Source organism: Elaeis guineensis, chromosome 9, assembly GCF_000442705.2.
Source record: "Elaeis guineensis isolate ETL-2024a chromosome 9, EG11, whole genome shotgun sequence".
NCBI classification, from domain to species: Eukaryota; Viridiplantae; Streptophyta; class Magnoliopsida; order Arecales; family Arecaceae; genus Elaeis; species Elaeis guineensis.
This window is the reverse complement of record NC_026001.2, coordinates 13,848,566-13,873,897: the sequence shown is the minus strand read 5'-3', so window position 1 is coordinate 13,873,897 and position 25,332 is coordinate 13,848,566. Positions and strand designations below refer to the sequence as shown.

Sequence of the window (25,332 nt, the reverse complement as noted above, 5' to 3'; positions counted from 1 at the left end):
GAACAAGAGACAAGTATTGGTTCCCTGTACCAAGGCTAGACGATATTCTTGACATGCTGGCCAGCTGAACAATCTTCTCTAAAGTTCATCCAAGGAGCAGCGACCATCAGATCAGAATCAGTCTTAAAGATGAGTGGAAGATAGCCTTCAACATCAAAGAGGGGCTTTATGGACGGCAAGTGATGCCATTTGGTCTAACGAATATGCCTAGCACTTTTATATGGCCTGTGAACCAGATCCTGAAGCCATTCATCAGCAAGGTTATTGCTATTTGTTTGATGATATTCTTGTCTATAGTAAGACACTTGAGGAGCAACTGGACTACCTTCAGCAAGTCATGAGGGTCTTATAGTGGGAGAAGAAGTGCACCTGGATGGAACCAGAATTTATCTTGGTTGAGTTCATCATCTTTGTTAAAGGCATCAAGGTTGACTTAGCAAAAATCAAAGCAATTATCGAGTGTCCAACCACCAAAAAGATCCATGATGCCAAAAGCTTTCGTGGGTTGGCTACGTTCTATTACCAGTTCATCTCATTATCCAGTACATGAAAAAGGTGAATTTAGTGGACCTAAGCCGCTGATCAAGCCTTCGAAGATATCAAGCAGCGAAAGTTTGAAGCCCCTGTTCTGAGCCTCATTGACTTTGAGAAGGTGTTCGAGGTCTTGTGTGATGCCTCTATCAGCCAATTAGGAAGGACATTGGATGGCCTATTTCAACAACAAGAAACTCAACAATGCGAAGCGGCACTACTTCACCAACGATGTTGAGTTGTACGATATTGTCCAGCTATTGAAGCACAGAGTTTGCATTTTATTCCGATTGTGAAGACCTATTCTACCTAAACTCCAAGAGGAAACTAAAATCTATGTTGCCAACTGGAGCAACTTCCGATAAGATCGCACTTCTAATTTGATCTACAAAGCAAGAATTGAAAATAAGGTCACCTACGCCCTGAGCAATGAGCTTATTTATCGGTGCAAATGTAGGCAGAAGTGATTAAGTACAACCAACTTAAAAGGGCTACATAAAGGCAATCCCTGCTTTGACCAGATCGATAAGGCATTAAAGGAAGGAGAAGCTTGGGATTATCCTTGATTCCTACTACAACATAGCTATCTGTTTGAGGGTAACCGACCCTGCATCCCGAGACAAATTATTTCTATTTAAAGAGGGTCTAGTTGTATAGTTTGGCCAAGATAAAATTTTGCCATAGTGAAGGAGCATTTCTATTATTTGAGTATTAAGATGGACATGTGCAAGGCTTTTAAAAAAAAGGTATCAAATTGCCAAATGATTAGATCCGAATTGTCGATACTCAAATATTAGGTGAAGAGTTCTATGGTGTACCATATGGTGCGGTGCATTGCACGTCGATGCCCTCATGCGGATGCAGGCCATGCAATACATGCTATGTATGGCCATGTGCAGCCATCCATCATGTGTTGGATGGTGCGCATGGTGCAATGCAGTGGGTTGTGAGTATCGCCGAGGATTCGTACTCTCAAACATCACACTCTCTTTTCCGGTCTCTGAAACGTCCAGGAAGATCTTGGTATGGACTTTGTCTCAACGTTTCTCAAGACTAGGGAAGGTACCGCTCCATCTATACGGTGGTGGATCAATTTTCCAAGATGGTCGACTTTGTCCCTGCAAAATTTGGCTATCAATGCTTCCCATGTTCCCTAAGCTCTTCTTCGAGGTGGCGGCTTGTGGGCATTGGATCCCGAAGTCTATGGTGTCCGACTGCAACGTCAAGTTCACCGGCTACTTTTGGAGGATATATACCATGAGCCAAACTGATGCCTTTCATCTCTAGACCAATGAACAGGCTAAGATCTTGAACAAGAGTTTGGGAACTTGCTGTGGATTCTTGTCACGAATCTCAAGGCTGGATTTGCTACAACAATAGGATCAACAAGACAACAGAACGATCTGCCTTCGATATTGAGGCATGGGGATCCGTCAGATGTTGCACCATTGCTAGTTTCTAAAAGGATTTTCCTCAGAGGAAAGGACTCCTCACAACACATCCAACAGGTCCATGAGGAAGTCAGAAAGAAGATCATGGAAAGCAAAAAATCATACCAAGATGGTGCCAACTAGGAGTGCAAGATAATTTAATACAAACCCACATGCAGACAATATATATCATTATCCACACCAACCTAAAAGACACCTGCCCAGGTCGCACAGCAAACTGTAGCCTAAGCACCTTGGGCCCTTCAGCATCATCGACTGAGTGGGAGATAATGTCTCTCTGTCATTGAGTTACTGGAAGATCTCCACTACAACTCCACCTTCAATACTGTTAATCTCTCAGCCTATTTTGAAGGATAAGAGGTCATTGATGAAGTCAGAGACGTGCAACTTGTAGCACAGGTGAAGCATGAGAAGCAAGAAATTGAGGACATACTCGATGATGAGATTGAGCTGGTTAGGAAGAAATCCTATTAGAAATTCCTGGTAAGGAGGAAGGGCCTATCTAAATTTGAGAGTTTGTGGGCTATGGCAGAAGACTCGCACTCCAAGATAAGAGAAGCTTATGGAGGCCAAGTACCAAAAAGGAGTCCAAACTGAAATGGATTCAATCGATGATGAATTTTTTTTTTTGGTGTAATAGGAGCAAGACAGCCACCTAGATTTTATTAATAGGAAGTAGTAAAAGAATGTAAAACAAGGGGAGCCCTATAAACCAAACAAAACTGGATAGTCAATCAGAACCCCCAAGATACATACAAATGAAACTAGGATATTCAACTCAATTTGTAGGTTAATTATACACAACTGAAAACCTCATAAGGACAGAAGAAAGAAAACAATGTTGCTGAAAATCTAAAAACAGGATGAAGCTTGTTGTTCTCAGCAGTATATATAACAGGGGTTTTTATGCAATTGTAGCCTGAAACACCTGAAACATCAACTTCTAAATTTGCAATCTCTTAGTAGCATCACATCATAACAGATGAAACAAGAGCCTATAGATGCATGAAAAAAAAAAAAAAAAAATCAACATTGAAGTAGAGTTTGTAGATTCCTCCATAGCTTTTCATGACCATCTTAACTCTTAGGAGCACATAAGTGAACCCAACAATGATACGAATGCAAGATTTTTTTGTAGAAGAGCATATTTAGAATAGCTTTTTTGCAAGAAGATCCTTGAATTCCGTTCATATCAAATCTCCCAGTAGAGTGCAATTATTAGTTGATCTACATATGCAAAGTTTGAGGCCATTCTCTAATATCCAACTAAACTTTTAATGCTATCCAAATAAACGAATAAAAGGATATCTGATCAAAAGATGAGAGATAGTTTTTGAGCTGGCTCCATAGAGAGGGCAATCAAAACTACCTAACTAGTCTTTCTTGGCAAACACCTTTTTAGTATAGAGTCGATTTCAAAGGATGAGCCATAAGAACACTTTCATCTTCTCTGATATTGTGGCTTTTCAAATAACTTTAGTAAGGGCAATGTATTCCACCATTATTTATGAATCTATATAATAAATTCATAAAGAACAAACTATTAAAGAAGAGTTTTCATGTTGGGACATCTACTATTTGCGAAAGATGAACACTGACCAAGCATCCATGGAGCATTTCCAATTATCTTGATTGGGGAAGAATTAGAGGACCTTGGAATTTAATATTCCAATTTTTTTTTTTTTTTTTTTTTTTTGTGACCATTGCGCTGTTACCGGACAATTTTGATTGGCAGCTTGTACATAAAGCGCCTCGGAAAGACCACCGAAAATGGTAGGTCCACACCAATTCCATTGACGGTGAATTGTGCAATGTTAGAAGCCATTTGGTGATGCCAAGGTCACCGTCGAAAGGGTGCTTCTAGATGGCTTTCTCATGAAGCAACCATGTTCGATGCGACTTCAGGATATCCAATTATGCCCTCTCTTACTGAAGGTCAAGGAGCTGAGCCAAGACGAAGTCCCAGACCAGAAGCATCCAATGGCGGATTTGCTTCTAGTGTGACCCAACGGTAAAATAGCCACCATATGAACAATTTTTTAAGGGAATTAGTTCACTATTGGAAGGCCGTTTCTTGTAGAATATGAATCTGACAAGAATTGCCTAGTTTGTAACTTTGGGGCCTAGTTTTGGCTTCTTTTCAGATTCTAAGTGTACGCAATCAATCTTATCCCAAAGCCCTATAAATGCCCTCTATATATCCCAGTTTTTCAGTAGTTAGCGAGAATTATTTTTTGAGTACTATCTTGCTCCACTTTTCTGTGTTAGGGATTCCGTGCAAACCCTAGTGAAGTTGGTTGATACAGAGTCGTAAAGTCAGCTATTCTTTCGTGTGGAATAATAGACACCCCGAAGCATTTTCCTATAGATATTGAACCTATGGTTTGGTAATGCCCTTCAAATAATTAAAGACCGACTTAAAAGAAGAAAAAAAAGGAAAAACAAAAGAACTGCCCTCCTGCGGGGAAGTGGAACACTGAGATCGTACTCAAAAGCCTGTCAAGCTAGCAACTCTTATACCCTCATTCAAAAAGCAACTCTTTTACCATTCAAAGTATCATAAAGTATGTTTCCTAAATGCGCTCATTTGTAGAGCATAAGTGGCAACCATCTACCATTAGAATTCCCACACGAGAGCAATTGCAAACCAGCTAATATATAGCTCCATCTTGGAAGTCAGTCTTTTTCTATTCGGCAGGGAGCATTCAATGGTCGAGCCTTTCATTTTCACTCCTTCACTAGTGCAGGCCATGCAAGAGCATGGCAAGAAAGCATCATGCAACCTTTATTATAAGGTTGTGGTGCAAGACCGGCCTAGAGTGCAGCCTTAAATAATGTATGTGAGGCAGTCAAGATGTGACAACCTTTTTAGTTGGCATAATGTACGTCATGCTCATGCTATGCATATAGACATTTCTATGCAAGATTTGGAGCTGCCGTATGTCTTATTCTAATAAATATGTATGCTTACAAGAGTGAACCAAGCTATTGATGAACAGCTGCTAGCTGTTTGGTTCAACAACAGGCTTGATTGAACTCATTTGATCGGGAGATGAAACAAACTCAAACTTCAGCTAAACCTTGACACGTACATGAATCTTCTCTGTAAGCATGTGAATTAAGAAAAAAGAAAAAAAGGAACTTGGTCTTGGCTCGATGCATGACAAGCTTGTAGTAGTTTGTTCAGCTAACAAATAAGCCAAGCTCAAACGTTTTTAACAAGCTTGGCTTGACTTGTTCTTGATACTACTTGCACAGCAATGGTGTTCCATCTGTGTGCAAGTAGCCCGAGGAATGGTTTCTTGGATGATGTCTTAGTACATTGGTGAGATGCATCCAAGGGGCAAGAGCTATAAGCACGGCAGACTTCTTCGACAAATTTCTAAGCATAGATTTGCCAGATTAATTTTGTGCAGCAATTATCTATTCTTGTTGCAGGTGGACCTCAACTTTGTAACTTAGGATTAAAGTAACGAATCAAGGATGAGAAAAAGAAATAAATGTAACGTGCCTTTTTTTTTTTGATTGTAACGGAGACAGTGGTATAACATCATTAGTCATCAATTTATTGCAAAAGTTCTCTACAGCACAAGAAAAATAATTGCAAAAGTTTAAAGAGAAAATTTCAAGAAGACAGGAGATGAGGAAGAGGAAAACCCATCAGTCAAAACAGGAATTTCTCAAACCCATCCTCCAGCTGTGAAGTGGTAATGAAGACTCAGAAGAAAAACTAGAAACAATTCATCTATAGCAAAGAAATGATCCCCATTAGTGCTCACTTTTGCTGCTAAGATCTCCATCACCATCTCCAAAAATCAGTCCAAGAGGCAATCAATAAGGCAGGCAAACCACAAAAACAGGAGCTGCCATAAAGGGGACCATTAGGGAACAAAAATAACCAAGAGTTTCATACAAAATCCTATCCATAGTACAATCTGAAAGATTATATCAGCAAGAAGATCATAGATACCATTATATTCACCATCCAACAAGAAGTAACGTGTCTCATGAGTTGGTTGTTGCACATCGAGTCATTTGTTTCAAAGACAGCTCAAAGTTCTCCTCGAAGTTTGACAGTAAGATTGATAAAATGAAATGTATCCCTTAGGGAGACCAACACCACAATAGATTGGGTTGTCTCTTTTGTGATGGAGCAATCGGAAAATGTGGTTTGGACTGACATATTCACTATGTTACATGATTTTTATGATATTTTATATTGTGTTCGTATCAGAATAGTATAAATATGTACTGTAAAAAAAAAAAAAAAAAAGAAAAAAGAAAAAAAAAGAAGAAAGAAAGAAAGAAAAAAAAGGGGTGTCTTTGGAACAAAGCATTAAAATCCAGAAGACCAAATCACGTGCTTAATGAACTCTCTCATTTATTTGTTTGTAGTGTATTCACATTCTCTGCAACCAAAAGAAGTTGAACTCTTTCACAAAAAGTACAGGTTAACTTTCTGAAAAGTTTTGCAGCACTCTTTAACTTATGTATGCAAAGAGTTTCTAGGGTTAGGTCTTTCAAGAGCCTAGGTTTTCTTTGGGTGCAGACCTAGGGTTAGGTGAGGGAGAAAAGTTTCATTAGCATGCTTGGACACTTTGAAAAGGTATATTATGTTACAGCTATCAAGAATCCCATCAAGCTGGAGAGAGCCCATTGGCCACCACGGAATAATTCCCCAAGGATTTTATTTGTTGTGGGATCGTGAGACCCAGATGATGCAAGTAGTCCAAACTAAATTACTTGATTTTAACTATAGAAAACTCCAAGTAGACTTATTCTATGTTGGCGAACTAGTTTTATCTTATGATATTCACCATGTTAGGTGGGAACACACGATCCGCTACTCATGCAAGGACTCTTCACTTCAGTTGCAGACTACTTGAACCCTAGATATGTGTGACTCGTCAAGTTGTATGTAGTCATTGTGATAATACTTACATTCACCCACATCTAAGTTAATGGCCATGTGCTAGGGTGGCAGCCCTCAGTGTAAACAGAAATTTTAAAGGATACATGCCATCCTGGCACGCAAGAATAAAAAAAAAACTGATGTTCTACAAATTTCAAATGCAGCAGAAATTTTTCAGAGACTTCACACTTTGCATCAAAGGAGTCAAGAAAAGAAACAGCTTATCTAACATGGTAGGCAACATTGAAATGTTTCATGGGTTTGAAAAAAGGGTTCTCGAATCTATGGACTATTAATTGATCTATATATGTTCTAGTAGATACAGATCACAATTATTGTTATGGTTTTCAATTTAAATAGCTTACTCTTTATTTTGGGCTACATTTGATTTAGTTTAATTACCCCACGAGAAGTGGCAAAAAACACACTAGTCCAAGATCTCGAGCTTAGGTTAATATATAAATGATGGGTTGGGGCTATCGCTGAAAAATATGATGAGTCAATAGTGTAGCCATGTAGAGAAGCCAATAGTGTAGCTAACTGAATGACATCTTATATGGCTAATAGTATAGGTTCAAGTGTATAAGATTGCACGAGACATTTTCTTAATTCGTTATTAAATATTTTGTTTGCTGACTTCCATCGATGTATTTATATTCATTTGATTTAATTTATCTAATTTACCAAAAAAAAAATACAATGAGCCAACTCAAAAATTGCTCAATCTGTAGAAGATGGTCCAGTATTTTGATTAGACCATCATTAGATCATTAATTTCTGAGTGGATCCAACTCAGAAATTAGGTAATCTACCTCAAAAACTCAGCTTACTTTTGAGGTGGATCAACAACGCAACTAAATCAAATCAATCAATTTTTTGACATCTACTCATGGAGAGTACTTCACATTTACATCATCTGTATTAGTGCTGATATCTAGAATCAAAAAACAAAGATCTGTTTACCTTCCTAAGTTATTCGTTTTATAGTTGAATTTTTTATATTGCAATTGAATTATTATCATTGTTATGTTGGTAGAATGATTTTTTTTTTTTTTCATTGACCGGTTATTTAAGCCACATCGATTCAAAATGAATCTAAGTTTTTAGATTTTAAACATTGGATCAGGCAGACCTTGTCGTTTGACTTGAATTAGTTGAGCCGCCAAGTTCTCATTGTTTTCAACACGCTTCCATTGTTCATTTGACCATGTTGACGCAGCCATCAGATGGCTGTGAACGGGTTGACCGATAATTTCATGATGTTACTTATTGCTAGATCATTTCATGTGATCATACCCTATAAAATAAGGGTAGCTATGGAGAAAGAAACATGCATGTGGGCGGAGTAACCATTTTGATGGTAAAATATAGTGATTGGTGTACAAGTTGAACAATCGGTGGCCCATAAATTATAGTGTTTGGTTCCCTCACCAGAATTTATGCCTTAACATGGGAGCCACTTGCTCCAAGGGCAATGGACCACCCTATCAACTTTACCTTAGAAAAAAAACCCTAGCCTCTCAAAGCTTAGGAAGACCATGGTAGAAAGAAATAAAAAGCCGCCTAGCCTGAAGAATATCTTGGAAGCACTTCTCTCATGTTCATGTGACACTGTTTATTTACATATTTATATATACACGCATGTAATGGAAGTGATTTCAATATTAATGTGCCAAATAGACAGCAAAATATATTGATCTTAAGAAGGTAGTGCACCTTACATTTTCGATTTCAAGAAAAATGAAAATGCTGAAATTCTCGAAAATCCAATTCCTATTATTTTTTAGTATTCAAATCTGATTTTGATCTCGATAGAGCAACTATATCAGGATACGGTGATTCTGATTCTCATTTCAATTCATTCTGATTCTGATTTTGATTCTGATCGCAAATTATGTGTATTTTTAATTTATTTATATTTTTAATATATGTTGATAATTATAAAATTTTCTACTCCAACGATCAATTATGCACGGGAGCTATCGGAGTATCAAATCATTCTTTATATATGCATATCTCAATACGACGTGTACGCGTGGTCACGCTACTATTCTGTGATAAACTATTGAGCCACACCTTCGCAAGGTTCACACCGGGGCTACGTTGTATAATAAGAAGAAGCCCACCTTTTCAGACGAAGTTGCGCTCCACCGTCCACTCTACTATTCCCCTCTCTATTTATACGTTGCTCTCTTTTCATCCCTTCTCCTACTCTTCTCACCCATCTCGATCTACAATATGCTGCAATAATGTTAGCAATGGATTGCAAGGTTTCCATGCCTTCATCCTCTCCTACCAAGTAAGCAGTGAGACTCATTTCTTAATACTGACATTTGTAATTAAAGTGATGAGAATCTCTAGATGATATACTTAATTAGGTGATCCTTCTTGTTTCAAATGTTATGCAGGTGGTGGTCGAAGGAAACGGTGGCGGTCGTCACCGGAGCGAACAAAGGGATCGGTTTTGCACTCGTCAAAAGGCTCGCCGAGCTTGGGCTTACGGTAGTCCTCACTTCAAGAGATGTTACTAGAGGGAAGGCGGCCATTGAGTCCCTCAGAGCTCAAGGACTTGATATTGAGTTCTGCCGGTTAGATGTGGGTGACTCTTCCTCGATCATAGCCTTCGCATCTTGGCTGCAGCAAAGATTCGGAGGATTGGACATTCTTGTGAGTAGCTGGAGACCTTTTCTTTCTTCTTTGTGGTGATGATATTTTATGGATTCCTTCGTTATAATCTTACAGTTTTCCCTGTGAAATAATATGGTGCCTCCTAAATAATTAGTTTGGAGATAATATTCTCTCTTTCCTATATTTTTATAGGCTTTTTCAGTACTGAATAGAGATTGACTGTACCTAATGGATGGAAAACTCACCTTTTTAGTACTGAATACAAATTGATTCCTATGGAAAAGAAAGGCTCGGGACAGTCCAATATATGTTTTCTTGATCTAGCTTTGACCAGCATATATATGGTGTAGGTGACATGTCATATGGATGGCAACTGTAGATGGTTACATATGTTAAATAGCTGCTATAACTCCGCATATGTGTGACACCCATTATGATCAACATATTGTTGCTTTAATTATTTTAGAATAGTGTTATAAAAGAATAAACTTCTGAATTTATTTTAGCAGATTATTCTTTTTATAACACTTTTGTGAAATAATTAAAACAGCAACATATCAATTTCTAGGCCATACCTCCAACACATGTGTCCATCGGATCTCTCCTAATTGAATTAATTTCATGGATGATAATTGGCGCACAATGTCAATACGAATCCTCTCCAACATAATTTATTGTAGAAAAATTACATGATGGTTTTAAAAGGAAAAGGAGTTATATTTATTTTTTCTTGAAAAAATAAAATAGTCATCAGGCATGCTTAGATGACTTTGTAAAGACATGCCAAAACCCCGTCCTCTCTGGATGGATTTCTTAAAAAAAACAAAAAAAGAAGTCTCATTTAGATTTTATTAAATCTATCAAGATCTACCATGTATCCGAGCTGTATAGAACTTCCAAAATTGAGTTATGAACGTTGTCGCATGATGCTGCTACATTCATTAATTGCATCTAAATCACCCTAGGAAGTTGACTTGTTTCTATTGGAATTGGAGGAAATTAGCTCCCAGTTGCATAATAGATCTGGGGTTGCTGACAAAATATCATCCATGGATCAACGATGTCAATGGTTGATCTTTTAGGGTCAACCTATATATCAACGGGTTGCAAGGGTAGGGGAAATTTCTCTAGACGAGCACCGTGAGTGACACTCAAGTAATCCATGACACACTCCTAGAAAAGCTGAAATGGCCCTCAACAAAAAGGTTTCAAATTTTAATTTGACACCAGGTCACCTACAGCTACGATATGTACTATTTTTACAAAACATTTCATGCAAGGTAATGGCTACGAACCAACACCAAATCTTCGTTGCTTCTTCCATACTCCACCTACCTTACTTATATCTTGCATTGATCTGGTCTAAACCATTTTAGCTATAGTTTTTTATTTTATTATTGCACGAATTTAGCACGGGAAGTTGGTGCCATTGTAGTTGGTATCTTCCAAAGGCTTGATTCTATTTTGTAGCATTTGATCTGGTCGGTTCTGTGCAAGTCTGGTAGTTTGAGCTTTCCATTAATTAATCTATTCGTAGAGCCATTTTTCTCACATAATTGTAATGGAATAGGATTCTAGATTTTATACTTGTCCTTTACTTCAATAAAATTCCATGCTATTTCTTTGATTTCCAGGTTAACAATGCTGGTGTGTCCTTCAATGAGATTGATAGCAACTCAGTTGAACATGCCGAAACCGTGATTCGAACCAACTTCTATGGACCCAAGCTGCTGATCGAAGCACTCCTGCCCTTGTTTCGACGGTCTTCTGCCAGGAGCCGGATCCTGAACATTAGCTCGCAACTCGGCCTTCTAAATGTAAGTCAAGGATGAATTTTTTCATGTTTCTGAATTAGTTATAGGTACAATACAAATAGCAACATGTAAATAGATATTGTTAGAAAAGATGGATATGTAGGCTTAATGCATTTGTTCCATTGCTTTCTGCTGCAAATTACTACTAATATTTACCTTTAAAACTCTTATGCTGGACACTATGATCATGTCCATGTCGCCAGTCTCCACTTTGTGAAGCTTGGAGTTGGATGCAAACCGAGCTGGATGTCTGTCACACAAATCCACAAGCAATTCTATTCTCATGACTCACAACATTTTTTTTCATTTTTCTCCATTGATGATGATAAGAAAAAGATAGCCCGAATAAAAATTATTGTTGGCATAGACATCATTAATCTAGCTTGCATCACAACATTATTTCAGCCGACACAGTGACAGCAAACCAATTCTACGTACGCACAGGAAAAATATGCCAAGTATGATGTAACAAAAAATATATATGCATAATATTTACATTTTCACTTTTTTTTCCTCAAGTCATGATTCACCACTCATCTTCAGTGGCCGAATCAGTTTGTTTTGTGAATACTTTGCACATAAATGCTGACATGGTATAATATTTTTCCAATTGGATAATTTTGAAACTAAATTACATAAATTTTCATAACTTTAGCTGGGGACATTAATATTGCTTCTCTCTCACACACCCATCTAAAATAGAATAGAATCTCTAGATCAAAGGCTTGGTGTAGTGCAGACTGAAATTATTCTAGTTCTAGCAGCTGCACATCCAACTAATTAAGTGCCAGAACCACCAAATCCTAACCCCACAGTGTTTGTCTGAGACATATCACACATGATTGCTCTGGCAAAACTAACATGACATATGAACTATTTTGCTTGCAGAAGGTGAGAAACCCTGCTTTAAAGGAGCTACTTCGAGACGAGGATAAGTTATCCGAGGAGAAGATCGAGCACATGGTGTCACAATTTCTGGACCACGTAAAGAAAGGAACATGGCAAGAGCATGGCTGGCCAAAGGTGTGGACCGACTATGCTGTCTCCAAGCTTGCACTGAACGCCTACTCCAGGTTGTTAGCTAAGAAACAAGAGGGTCATGGCTTGAGTGTGAATTGCTTCTGCCCGGGCTTCACGAGAACTGCAATGACTCGTGGCCGGGGAAGCCGGACGCCGGAGGAGGCAGCCGATGCTGCGGCCAGGCTAGCTTTGCTACCTCCTGATGAGTTGCCGACCGGAAAGTTCTTCAAATGGTGCACACCAACCTTGTACTCAAAGTTATAGAAATTCTTGTTGTGGGGCAAGTTTTATATATGTAGTGTGATTGTGTGTTCATATTCTCTCTTGTCATGGTTCATAGATGAGTAGTTAGGCATGCAGAGTTTTTCTAAAAATATTTGTGGTGGGAAAGAAAATATATGTTTAGTTGATCCATGTATAAGTTTTATTCACCAATACTGAATGACGTGAGTTTGCAGTTAAAATGCTCAAACCGAGGTTGGTAATTATACCTAATAAACTTGCCAAAGGACTGAGCCTCATGAACTAGGTTATTCAACCTATTGACTTAATAAATATGTACCCTATTGGCAACCGTCTCATACTTATGAAGAACTCTTCCCACAAGCATGCAAAGTATCTCATCACGATATCACAAAGTAATAACAGAATAATATTCAAATAATTAATATTCAATTTTATTTAAAATATTATATTTAAATATCTTACAAAATAAAATTTCATAACATCATATCAAATTCTAATAAATCCTAATCTAAAATAAATATCAAAGTCTGCCTCTAGCTCGCTCTCCTATATCAAATTCGAAGTCAAACTAGTCATCTGAATCTGTAAAAATAATAAAATATAGAGTGATGAGCTAGACAGCCCAGTAAATAATATACTCTTTAGCTTGATAAGTCATGCAATAATAATATACTAAAAATAAACATGTAAGGTGCATCAATTTAAACATATAACACTAATCAAAATAAGATTATTTAAATTTAGTCTTTTCAAAATTTATTTTCAAATCTATAAATCAATTTTTTACAAAAACATCGATCTGATTTTCCTCGATAACTATGAACTTATTAATTATGATACCAGTGCATAACCTCCACTAGCAAGATGTCGATATATCAACATATAACCTCTACTGATAGGATATCGATATATTAGCACACAACCTCTACTGATAGAGTATCGATATACTAGCATATAACTCCTACTGGTAGGATATCGATATACCAGCACATAACCCCATTGATAAGGTATCGACGAACCAGCACATAACTCTCACTAGCATGATGTCGATGAACCAATGCATAGCTCCCACTAGTAGGATGTCGATATGCCAACGTATAATCCTCATTGGTAGGATTTCGATACATAGTCAGGCTACGAGTCAAAATCCATTTCAATTCAAATCTTTCTTTCGATAAATTCAATTTCGTATTTCAATTGAATAAATATACAAAATCATCCAAAATCAAAGCCGATTAATCACACTTTCATAATGAAATCAATGCTTTCGATAATGCATCATTAGTATTTATAATATATTTAACTAATAAATATTATGCTTCATATTCACAAAACACAAATAATATGATTCAAAATTCATCAATGATGTAAATAATATATAATTTATCGATAAATATAGAAAAAGAGTCGCATTATTTATTTTGTAAGCGAATCTAATCAATGTAGAATTAATTTTGAGAATCTTTCTTAACGTCTGTTATCCTTGCATTGAAAATCTACGCATTTTGTTGTATAAGAGCATAGACTCTTTTTTTGGTCCGAGGTTGTAAATTTTCATCCTTTTCTTGTTCAGCTAATGAGCTAGTTTGATTCTCCACTTTTTATAGACAATCGATTATTTTGTGATCTTTTTGACCATAACCAAAGCATACACCAATATTTCAATGACAATCACTTACCATCACATGATTTTCACCATATTGAGAATACTTAACATTATCAGATGATCCATAATTATCACTCATTAACCTTTTATTTGCACTCTCAATATGTTTACCACTCCATCCTTAGGATTTGTTCGATCTATTTCTTTTTTTTTTATTCATTTTTCTTTTTGCATGTTCTTCATTGACTTCTTTTTCAATTATTAGTACTTTATTTACTACATCAGTATAGGTAGTCAACTCATATAGTATCACTTACTTTTAAATTTCAATCCTCAGTCCCAACTACCACCGACCATCGTCGTACTGGCCATAGCCTCCAGTTTGGAGAACAAACGGGACCACAAGTCCCCTGTTTCGCTAAGAACCCACGGGAAGAAGTAAAAGGAGAAAAAGAAAGAAAGAAAAGAAAAAAAGAGAAGAAGAAGAAAGAAAAAAAGAAAAAGATAAAAAGAGAAGAAAAAAAAGAGAGATTCTCTCTCTTCCTTCTTCCCTCTCCCCCTATCTTGAGTTGAATCCACCTCTCTCTCTAAGAAAATCTCAAGTTTTCTCTCTAAAAGTACCTCTCTCTAGATGACCTATCCCTTCTAAGATTTTTTTGGATTCTTAAAAAGACCCTCTACTGACTTTGATAGATTTTGATAAAGAGATCTTAGCTGTTAACCATCGAATAGCCAGTCCTATGAGGATTTAGAGTTTTTATTTGAAAAATAATCATGATTTAATACTTTTGGACATTAGGTTTAAAACAAAAATTTTGGGAAGCTTGTTAAAATGGCTTCACATCGGATAAAGAGAGTTGCTTGAGGTGTTGTTAGAGAAATATCAAACCAATATGAGGGTGGTACTCTCTAACCTATTAATGGCACCTCCCAATGGGAGGGAGTTGTTGATCCTGTCGGAACTATTTCGACTGTGCATCAGGAATCGGACATGGCTCGATTAGTGCAAACTCTAATTGGGGTGATACAGAGACAGTAGCAATTGCTTGAACAATAATAGACACACTGAGATATACCACAACAGTATGGTCATGGAGAACAACCAGTGCAGTAAAACAACATCGTGAAATTTAAAAAGCTTGCTCCACCAGCCTTCAAGGGAACTACCGATAAGGCTGCAAATGGATCGGGTTGATCCATGATCCGATCCGACCTGACCTAGTTAAATCCGACCCAGACCTATGGAGCTGGGTCGGGTTCAAAAATTGGACCCATTCCCTTTTCCGGATCGGGGGGTCTGGATTTTTTAAATTTCAATCTGACTCGACCCGTGAAGACTTTTGGGTTAATTTGGATCTTAAGATACATGACCCAACTCGATCCAAACCCAAACATAGGATGCGAACCCAGTTAGAGTGACTCACCCAAATAGGGATTTGGACTTGGACCAAAATTTTTCAAACTCTTCGATCTTTCCCATCCGATTCTCAAACTAAAAATCTTCAAAACTAAAAATTTTTCAAACCCTTCAGTTCTTTTATTTTGACTGTTGTAATATTTATAACAATCCAAGGAGAAAAAATTGGATGGATTCTTGATAATTTAAATGAAGAATATCTCGATTACTACTTTTGACTTTTTGCTGGACTCAATTTTTTAAACCTTCTGATTTATGTTTATTATGCCATGAAGTACAAAAGCAAGAGGGCTTCTTGAATTTCAATTTATTTTGTTGACTTTAAAAAATTTCAGAGCATGCTCTAATGTGCACAGATGTTGTGTCATCCACAGTATATGCAGTCATATTTTTAATTATGTACAAGTATTCCTCTTGTATGATGTTTTAGATTGAGACAATTATATCACTATATAAAGTTCATATATTTTTTTTACTTTTCTTCTTTTGTGTGGATTTTTGAAATCTTGACTCTTCTCAAAAATCATTTGTTTCCCTCTACTATCTAATACAATTAAGTATTAAAAGTTATAGTTGGAGGATTGAAGGAAAAAAAAAGACAAGATGACTTTCTTAGTTGTCATCTAGCATTAGTATTCATTGATGGTAGGTTTCAAATAAATTAAACCCGTGATCTGATCCAACCCGAATCGGATCCGAATTGAACCCGCATTTCATAGATTGGAGCCGGATTATATATGGACTTGACCTGACCCGAATGATCCAATAGGTCAATAAATTCGGCCATGGACTCGATTCGATCCGATCCGATTTTTTATCAGGATGGGTATGGGTCCAATATCAAGACTCGATCAAGAAATCGAGTCGGGTCGGGATCACTCAGGATCCGATCCGACCTGATCCATTTACAGGTCTAACTACTGAACCTTTAGAAATTGATAATTAGATTATAAAGATGGAAAAGACGTTTGCTATCTAAGAGTGCCGCGATGATGAAAAGATTCAGTATGCAGCTTATTTACTACAAGATAAACTGTTTAATTAGTGTCTGAACTAGAATGCAAAAATATGAATAAGATGAAAAATGACTCATTTGGGAAAGATTTCGGATTTCATTCTATGATTAGTATTTTTTTTGGAGTATGAGAATCCAGAAGGAATAAGAGCTTATTTATCTGAAGTAAAGAAGTATGAGTATGGCTAAATATAAAGCTAAATATATAGAGCTGACTAAATTTGCCCATACATAAAAATATTTGTCTGTATTCATAACAGCATGGTTCTCTCTCAAAATTGTGCTTTGATTTCTTCTGTAAAGTAAATAGAAAAGAATATGGAGCGGTTAAATCATTATAATGGATAATGACTCTTTTATCAAAGAGGACCTCAGTTTGAACTTGCAATGATGGCACTGCCACCATATATCCGGTTTGAGCCCTTAGTGCTATCTAAATCACCTAAACTATAGTTTGACCCCTTAGTGCTATCTAAATCACCTAAACTATAGTTTGACCAAACCCTAATTTGATGCACCACTCTGTAACCCAATAAATTTAGATATTCAATGCCAAATTGAAATTTTGGAGGAATATAATTGGTACATAAAACTCAAATTAAATAGAGTTAAGCTATGGAATTAAGTTGATTATCCTTAAACTTTTACAAAGATTTTTGGTAGCTACTGTCACACTTCAAATCCGAGATATAATATGATTATACTATCGAGGGATACCGCCCACAATAATATGAAACCAACTATCATAATCTTAAATAAAATAACCCATGATAACACAAAATCAACTATCATAATGTTAAATAAAATAAAAGATCTATCACTGATAAAATGTAATAAAGAGGTTCAATATAAATATAAATTAAATCAAGACCGGTTCAAAACATCTAAATCTAAAATAAAATATTCAATTTATTTTAAAATTTATAAATAATTAATTATAAGTTTATAATTATCTCAATAAATTAAATCCAGCTATAAAATTTTTAAGCTTGCCAGTGCAAACCTCCAAGTCTGGATCCTTCATCATTTCAAGTAGTTTTATTTTTTTATAAAAAAAATAAAAAGATAATGAGCTACACTAGCTTAGTAAAATCCATACTTTCTCACTGGACCAAGCATAAATTTTTTTATAATAATATAATATTTAAAAATAATAGATATTATAAAAATAAAATATTTCAGAGAATAATATATTAAAGCAAGTTGTGAAGTAAATCATGCATGCATAAATTATGAACATTTCATAATATGATTTGTAAGTTATTTTTGTTATGTGTTCATATCATGTTTTAAAATATTGCTAAGAAATATTTGTGCTATGATCACTTTATATTTGTGACAGAATCATATTTTTTAATCGATAGAGTTTTTATTTCGTTTGCTAACTTTATACCCAGTGGTAGGACTATATTTCTTATAGATGCTAGCTTCGGATGTCGATCTTTTTAATTTTAGAGATTTTTTCATAGCTATTTGAGATTTTTTAAAATTTTTTCATATCTTTTTCTTAGAATATACATACATACGTTGTGTACACACACATATATATATGAAAAAATAATAAAGTTTATGCTTCTTAACATGTTATTTTCATAAAATATATTCATGAAATTGCATATTATAATAAAATATATCTTTTTATTTCACATATGCTGATTTTTTATTTTATAAAAAATATAATTTTTTAATAGTAAATCATATGCATAGAAAATATGGTAATAAATAAGAAGTATAAGATCTACTTATCTCATTAGTCTTAGTTTTTTAGACTTCATTAGAAAAATCAGCTAATTCTATTTAAGATATTAAATCATAATTAATTTTTATTCGATAAATTTAATAAAATTAAATAATAATAAAAAGAAACTAGTTGTTAACCAGATGATTGGTCCAATAGACCACTCGGATACCAGAGTAGTTCCGAATCTTTTTGTCAAGATCACCATAGGTCCCTTAGAAGAGAAAGGCATGACTCATAATACAGGTCCATAGATTTTTTTAGAGAGAGAAAGTGGGTGAAGAGAGAGAAAATAAAAAAGAGAGAAAGAGAGCAACACTAGAGAGAGAAAGTGGATGAGCAGAGAGAGAGAGAATCATAAGAGAGATGTCCTTTCTCTCTCCTTTTTTTTTTATTCTTTTCTTTCTTTCTTCTTTCTTGAAAAACAGGAAAAGGGACTTTCATCGATTTTTAGGTGCAGCTGAAGGTCCGATAGTGGTGATAAGATGTGGTTTGTGATGGGCGATAATGGATAGTCGACGGTGGTGATCGGTCGGCAAGAAAACAAAGAAAAATGCTTGAAAAATAGGAGATTTGCCTCTTTTATCGAAGTGATGGGACGGGCTCCTTTTTTTGTGGATAAATATTATGAAAAAATTGATCAACTTTTTCATTGACCAATTTACTCATATTTTCACACTTTTCAAAATGAATAAATTATTTTTTTATGAATAGTATTTACTCATGAAATGAAAAAAATCTTATCCATTTAAGAGGTGGCTAAAATCATTTTTCTATCAACCAGTAAAATAGATATTTAATTTTATTTCTAAAATATCCTATCCTCATTTTTAATGCCTTGTCATTCAATACCCAACAACTCAATCATCTATTTTTTTTTAACTGAAAAAATAAAAAAATATGGATATATTTTAGTAACTTATCTAAAAAAGTAGTAATATAAAAGAATATAAGTAACATATTTGGAAACCATTTTTTTATGTATAAAAAAATATAGATAATTTTTTATTTGAATATTATTTGATAAATATTTATTTAAAAAATATAAATTTTTAAATAAATATTTACCTATACAAGAATGGGTCCAAAAGATAAGCCCTATTTCCATATAGATTCATCAATTTTTTTTTCTTTTTTTTTTTTTATTTCATTCTCTTTTTTTGAAGATCTGAAGAAGAGCATCTAAGAGAATGGAGGGATTTCTTAGGTTCCGGTTGGGGTTTTTTCTCGAGCATGTGCGGGATTTTGTGCAAGCGGTGGCGGTGTGAGTTGGTCCCTTTAGGTTTTAAGAGCTTAATCATGGTAGAAGCATGATATTTTGTAGGGTTTGGGGAATTTTTATCAGAGGATTCTCCTCTGGCGACAAAAATTTCAATACAAGGTCTGCTCTCACGACAATATCAATACGATACCAGAGTTGATTAGGCGGGTTCGGCTACCCGGCGGGTTTACCATTTAAATGGGACGGGCTTGGATAATTTTGTAATCGGGTTCCAAACGGGTTCGGGTAGTAAGATTTTAAACGGGTTCGGACACGGCTTGGGCAAATCTTGCGGTACCCTGCCCGTTGCCATCCCCTGATTCCCGGCTTATATGGTACCAGCAAGAAGAAAATAGAGAACAGTGAACGTTACTCAACACGTCGCTCGAAGGTTTGTTCTCTTTTGCTGCTAGATTCTTTGTAGATCTTTCTTTGTTGCTTGCTTGGTGACATAAGCCTTTCTTACGTCTATGATTTGGTGAAAATTTAAATAAGATTTCAGATCGAGATTTTTCTTTTTCTTTTCCGAGTTTCCTGCTCCAGTTTTAGGGTTTTTCTATTGAACTGTCAGTTAACCCTGTTTTGAGTGCACTGATGCCTAATAATTTTTAGTCCTTGATTGTGATTATTTTTAATCGATATTTTGAAGATCAGTTTAGGATATATTTCTACGGAGACGGGGTGAAAAAGAAAAACTCGGAGTTCATATAATTTTGTGTTGTTATGTGGATTCTTTATTTTCCTATCGTTGGTTTCACTATGCTTACGTGTTGTAGTAAACCTTTGTCACAAGTCTTTATCATGTTTATGTTTGAGGAATTTAATAGAAGATGATGAAATTCTTAAGGGCTCTAAGTAACTTATGTTGCCAATGAGCCTTTGGTTGTGGAGTTTCATTTGGTTGACTTGATGAGGACTAGGGATGAATTTGATGGTCCTTGTTAATTTGAATGAGCTTTGTAGTTTTTCACGGGAGTTATTGTATTGTCATTAACATCTTGTTCTGGTGTTTATTTGGTATATAATTGAAGCGGGGATTGGTTATCTTAGTTCTACTTTGACAAGAAATGGTTAGATTCTTTGTGTCGGTGCACTGGATACTTCAAATGACTTTGGTTCATCAAGAAGATCGCTTGGGCCTACTTTGTCAGTATTTTGATCCAATGAGAGAGGATTCATGTCCAAATTTTTCCGATTTGAGTGCTCATGATTGATGCATTTGAAGCTGAGGAGATGGACCTCACAATTATGCATGATTGATTTAATAAATTAGGTAGGTATTTTTTGCGAAAAATTCTTTACATTTTGGGGGAGGATTCAATGAATAAGTTGGTTAAATTCTTGGATGACCTTTTCAGGAGATTTGTGGCATAAGCATGTGTGCAATGACATGCATAAGAAGAGCAAGTTTGATGGTCAATTATGATGAATGGCTCAAGTTAGACTTTATCTTAGGGACATAAAAAGCTAAATTGGGCATGGTTGTGAAAGATGGACACTGGATAGGAATGCAAATAATATGCTGGTCAAGTTCTTGGATGACTTTCTTTGGAGATTGTTGACATACGTACGCCTGAAATGAATAAGATCAAATTTGACACTCAAGTTTGATGAATTCATCTAGAGAAGGTTTGTGTTGGTGAACTAAATTAGGCATAGTTCTTCAAGATAGAGAGGAACACCAATATCTTGTATCATAGTTTCCAAATTAAAACTGATCGAGTGGATCCTTCCATGCAGAGTAGAGTGAACCTTGATTCAAGTATACTGGAAATTTGGGTCCTGTTCTGGTGATGAAAGGGTGCTTACTGCCCAGAAATGCTGGTCTCATGACTTTGCTTGCCTTCTGCAAATGCCTTGGGTTTCATGATAGGTTTAAGGTTGAGCAGAAGTTGACACAATATGTGTCAGTAATTAGTTAAGGAATGCTAATTTGGGTGGTATCATCACTTTTATGAATTTTGATTGTGGTGCTAATAAGCTAGACAGTCCCTTTGTGAGAGCGGGCAAAGTTAAGGAAACTGTTGATATAGATATTTTTTACCTGGATGTTCTTCAGTTTCCTCCTTGCTTTAGGGAATAGTTGTATGTTTTTAGTTTACATTATTACCTTGTAATGTTTATCTTATCCATTACTTGTCAAAGAGAACATAAAAGACTAACCCATTGATACTGGAAGAAAAACCAAAGATGTGAAATAAAAAAATGCTTGGATATTTAAAGTTGTACTGCTTACCAATTTAATGACTTTAGTAAGTATTCTCTGTATAACTTGATCAGTTTCGATGGCTGGGAAGGCAATGTATCATTCTTAACAGGATTTCTTCATTCTGCGGCATCAAGGAAAATACCCTTTTTTATTTTTTAAAGGTTTCTTTGTTGACTTGGTTCCTCCATTGTATTTATCAGCTGCTTTTAGTTTCAGGTTAGAATTCTGCAATTTTAGTGTATGATTGCACCTCCACACCTCCCAAGCTGGCAACATGCACACAAGAAACAATTCCAAGGTCCTTGTAGGACTGGATGAAGTGGTTAAAAATATGCTTTATAATTAAACATCTCTAGCGATATCTCAGTCCATTGGGTTGCTTTTGGCAGTGTACTAGCCCTGTAGATCATCATTCTGCACTTGTCATATCCACGAAAAAATCTTGTTGATGCTGAATGTTATGCTGTTTAAGTGTGAATCCTGACTGCAAGTAAAGCAAAGTACAGCAAGGCCCATAAACAGCCCACATAATTATGCTAGAGCTTCTCCATTGGCACTTAAATGATACACCTAAGTTATTGGTTAGCGTTAGTTTATTCAGTCTCCAGTCTTGAAAACTGGATGTCATTTTTCAGTCTTGATTCTGACCTAAACATAATGGCAATTGAAGACCTTTTCACACTTATCAGTAAGGATAAATTCTTTATGACTGGTCATATACTCAGTATAATACTATATAGCATGAGCTATGCTATAATTCTCTTTTAAAATTATTTGGTCCTGGGTGGTTGATGTAGCAAGGATATTTGAATGAACATTTTATGACCTCTGTGAGTATTACCATGTATAATTGAATTCATAAGTTGGAAAGGCAAATATTTCATTCTTAATTGTAAATCTTCACTCTGTAACATGAAGGAAAATGACTTTTTTGTTTTTTTAAGTTTACTGAGAATTTCTTTTTTTTTTTTTTTTGTTGACTTGATTCCTCCCCCATGTTTTCGTTCCTATTCCTTGTTCATTTCTGCCAGCAACACATACCGAACAATTCCAAGATCATTGTAAAATGAAGTGATTGGGGTGGGGGGGGGGGCAGTATTCTAATGGCCCTTTGGATCATCACTCTGCGCTTGTCCTGTCCACCATGTTGACACTAAATTTTTTTTTATGCTATTTAAGTGGGAAAGTGGAAACCAAAATGTAAATATGATGCTATCAAGCCCATGCACACCCAAAATTGCTATGCAAGAACTTCTCCATTGTCACTTAACTGATACACCTAAGTTGTGGGTTAGCTTTATTTATTTGATCAACTCTGGCCTTGAAAACCAGGTCAATTTTCATTTTTGAATCTTGATTCTGACCTGGATGTAATGAATTGAGGGCTTGTTTACATTTATCAGTGGGGATAAATTCTTCCATGAGTCGTCGTACACAGTATAATGATCAAATTAGCATTAGCTGGTCTATAATTCCTTTTTAAACTATCTGGTCCTTCATGGCGGCGGTAGCAAGGATATCCAAATAAACGTTTATGCACCATGCTGCTTCATTTTGCTATGACAGTTCATTTTGTGCTTTTTTGTGTTTGATATGGTGTAACATAGATCACAACAAGCACAAGCATTTATCTGAATCTATTTGACTGCTCAATTGCTCTAATTTATGAGAAAACTGTGTGCAGGCGGGAGTTGCTAAGTAGAGAGAGAGAGAGAGAGAGAGAGAGAGAGAGAGAGAGAGAGAGATTAGCAGGAGGACTTGGACAAGGTTGTTGGTTTCTTAATCCTGAATCTGGTTATCAAAATCCATCAAAAAGCTGTTTTTCCATTTCCAGTAATTGGGGATTGTGCAAGTGATCAATTCTCAGGACCCCTTCTGTTTCTAATTTCTTCTGCATTGCCTCTTCATAACTTCCACTCGCATAAGAGAGGGCGCATATAAGGTGGTTGGCCATCTAAACGAACCTGAGAAGCTCTCAAATCTTATTCCTTTTACTTGATGATACTGAAAACTAAGCCAATGTATTAAAGGACTATACAGAATTATGTCTAATAGGCTGATGACTGATAAGTTCCATTTTTCTTGGTCCAGACTTGATTGCTTTTGGTGTAAGATGTCGTCAATCAAGGGATTCAGCAGCCTTGCACCCAAGACCAAGAACCTGATTGTCGCAGGTGGGTTGTCTGGCTTTGTCATGGGTGTGTACTACTACACCATGAGAGCAGTTGGAAACACAGATGAGCTGCAGGTTGCAATCGACAAGTTTGAAGAATTGAAGAACAAGGAGGAGGCCGAAACAGCTGCCACACCTCGGTCTTAAGACTGACAACTGGCCTTCCAGTCACAAAACTTTTCTTATTTTACCTTGTTGGTGTTGTAAAAGCCTGCTAGAAAAGAGGTGGTCCAGTGACAGTTTATTGCTGCTGGAATGATGTCCCAGGAGAAGGAATAGGATGTGTAGTGCTTAATAATTATGAGTTTGTTCTCAATTGTGACAGCTAAATAGAGCGCAAGTGTCACTATAACTGATGGATCAATGTTTTGACTTATAGTATGGGTGTTGTGTTTTCTTAAAAAATAATACCTGTTGGTCATTATCAGAAATAAACTGTTTTAGCCCCCGTTGCCGGGTGTTTCTATGAAAACATTCTTTGCTGCACAGGAATTTGCAGCATTTATAAGAAGCTCTATGCAGACGTAAACAAAGAAGTCAGTGAGCTCCAATTTATCAAATTTCTGAGAAGGGACAAAACATTCTGATGCACATTATCAAATGTCTCCTTCTGAACTTTGAGCTCTAATTTATCTACTTAGATGCTTGGTGTGGAGTATGGAGGGGTAATAAAACTTGCTTGTAATGGCCCTGGTGGAGGCCAACCTCCCGTTTGCTGAAGATATTTTGCGTATCCTGAAGCCGATATCAACCAACACCTTATCTTAATCGTCTGCATCTCAAAGAGTGAGCCCTGTAGACCAACTTAGGCACTATTGCTGAAGTACTACTGAATACTGATGAAAACAGTCCTAGGATGCGACTGATGCTACCGTTTGTGTAGTCCATGCCTCTCCAAGTATGAAAATATTGAGCTGCTCTATAGGCAACACTTTTTTGCGTTCATGTGCAATGCACAAACCTGAATGTGTCAGGAGTCTACAATGGTAGTCCGTGGAGCATCACCTCAGAGTATAGCTGGTAGAGAACTGCACTGACAAAAAATTGGTTCAATCCAGGCACCCCTAGGTGGAAGCTGACAAATGCAGCCATAATCTATTCCTGTCGAGGACCCAGTAAACTCTAGACATGCAATTATAAAGCAATCTAAAAGCCTGATGAATTCCTTATGATCTTCCAATGCCATCCATCCTAACAGAGCGTGCCCTGTTTCATGCTATGTTAAGATCTATTCATGTGATGAAAAAGCAACAGATAAGCCTGATGAATTCTTTGTGATCTTCCCTTGCAATCCATCGTATCAGAGTGCAT

The 25,332-nt window shown here is 36.2% G+C and overlaps 1 protein-coding gene and 1 long non-coding RNA gene across 2 annotated transcripts; both read left to right on the top strand.

Moving 5' to 3' along the window:
• The first annotated feature begins 9,040 nt into the window (after positions 1-9,040).
• On the top strand, positions 9,041-12,762 carry LOC105051634 ((+)-neomenthol dehydrogenase). The gene is made up of 4 exons (XM_010932158.4): positions 9,041-9,193; positions 9,303-9,561; positions 11,157-11,339; positions 12,225-12,762. The coding sequence occupies exons 1-4, from the start codon at positions 9,144-9,146 to the stop codon at positions 12,618-12,620; spliced, it is 888 nt and encodes a 295-aa protein (XP_010930460.2). The 5' UTR covers positions 9,041-9,143; the 3' UTR covers positions 12,621-12,762.
• A 7,274-nt stretch (positions 12,763-20,036) lies between these two features.
• LOC140851692 (uncharacterized) lies at positions 20,037-24,402 on the top strand. The gene is made up of 2 exons (XR_012134441.1): positions 20,037-23,790; positions 23,940-24,402. It is a non-coding gene; the product is annotated as an uncharacterized lncRNA (long non-coding RNA).
• Positions 24,403-25,332: the final 930 nt, after the last annotated feature.

Bases quoted from the DNA above. Each gene is read 5' to 3' on its own strand.
- LOC105051634 (XM_010932158.4), top strand. From the start codon at position 9,144: ATGTTAGCAATGGATTGCAAGGTTTCCATGCCTTCATCCTCTCCTACC. The intron at 9,562-11,156 runs GTGAGTAGCTGG...TTTGATTTCCAG, and splicing joins TCGGAGGATTGGACATTCTT to GTTAACAATGCTGGTGTGTC. The intron at 11,340-12,224 runs GTAAGTCAAGGA...TTTTGCTTGCAG, and splicing joins CGCAACTCGGCCTTCTAAAT to AAGGTGAGAAACCCTGCTTT.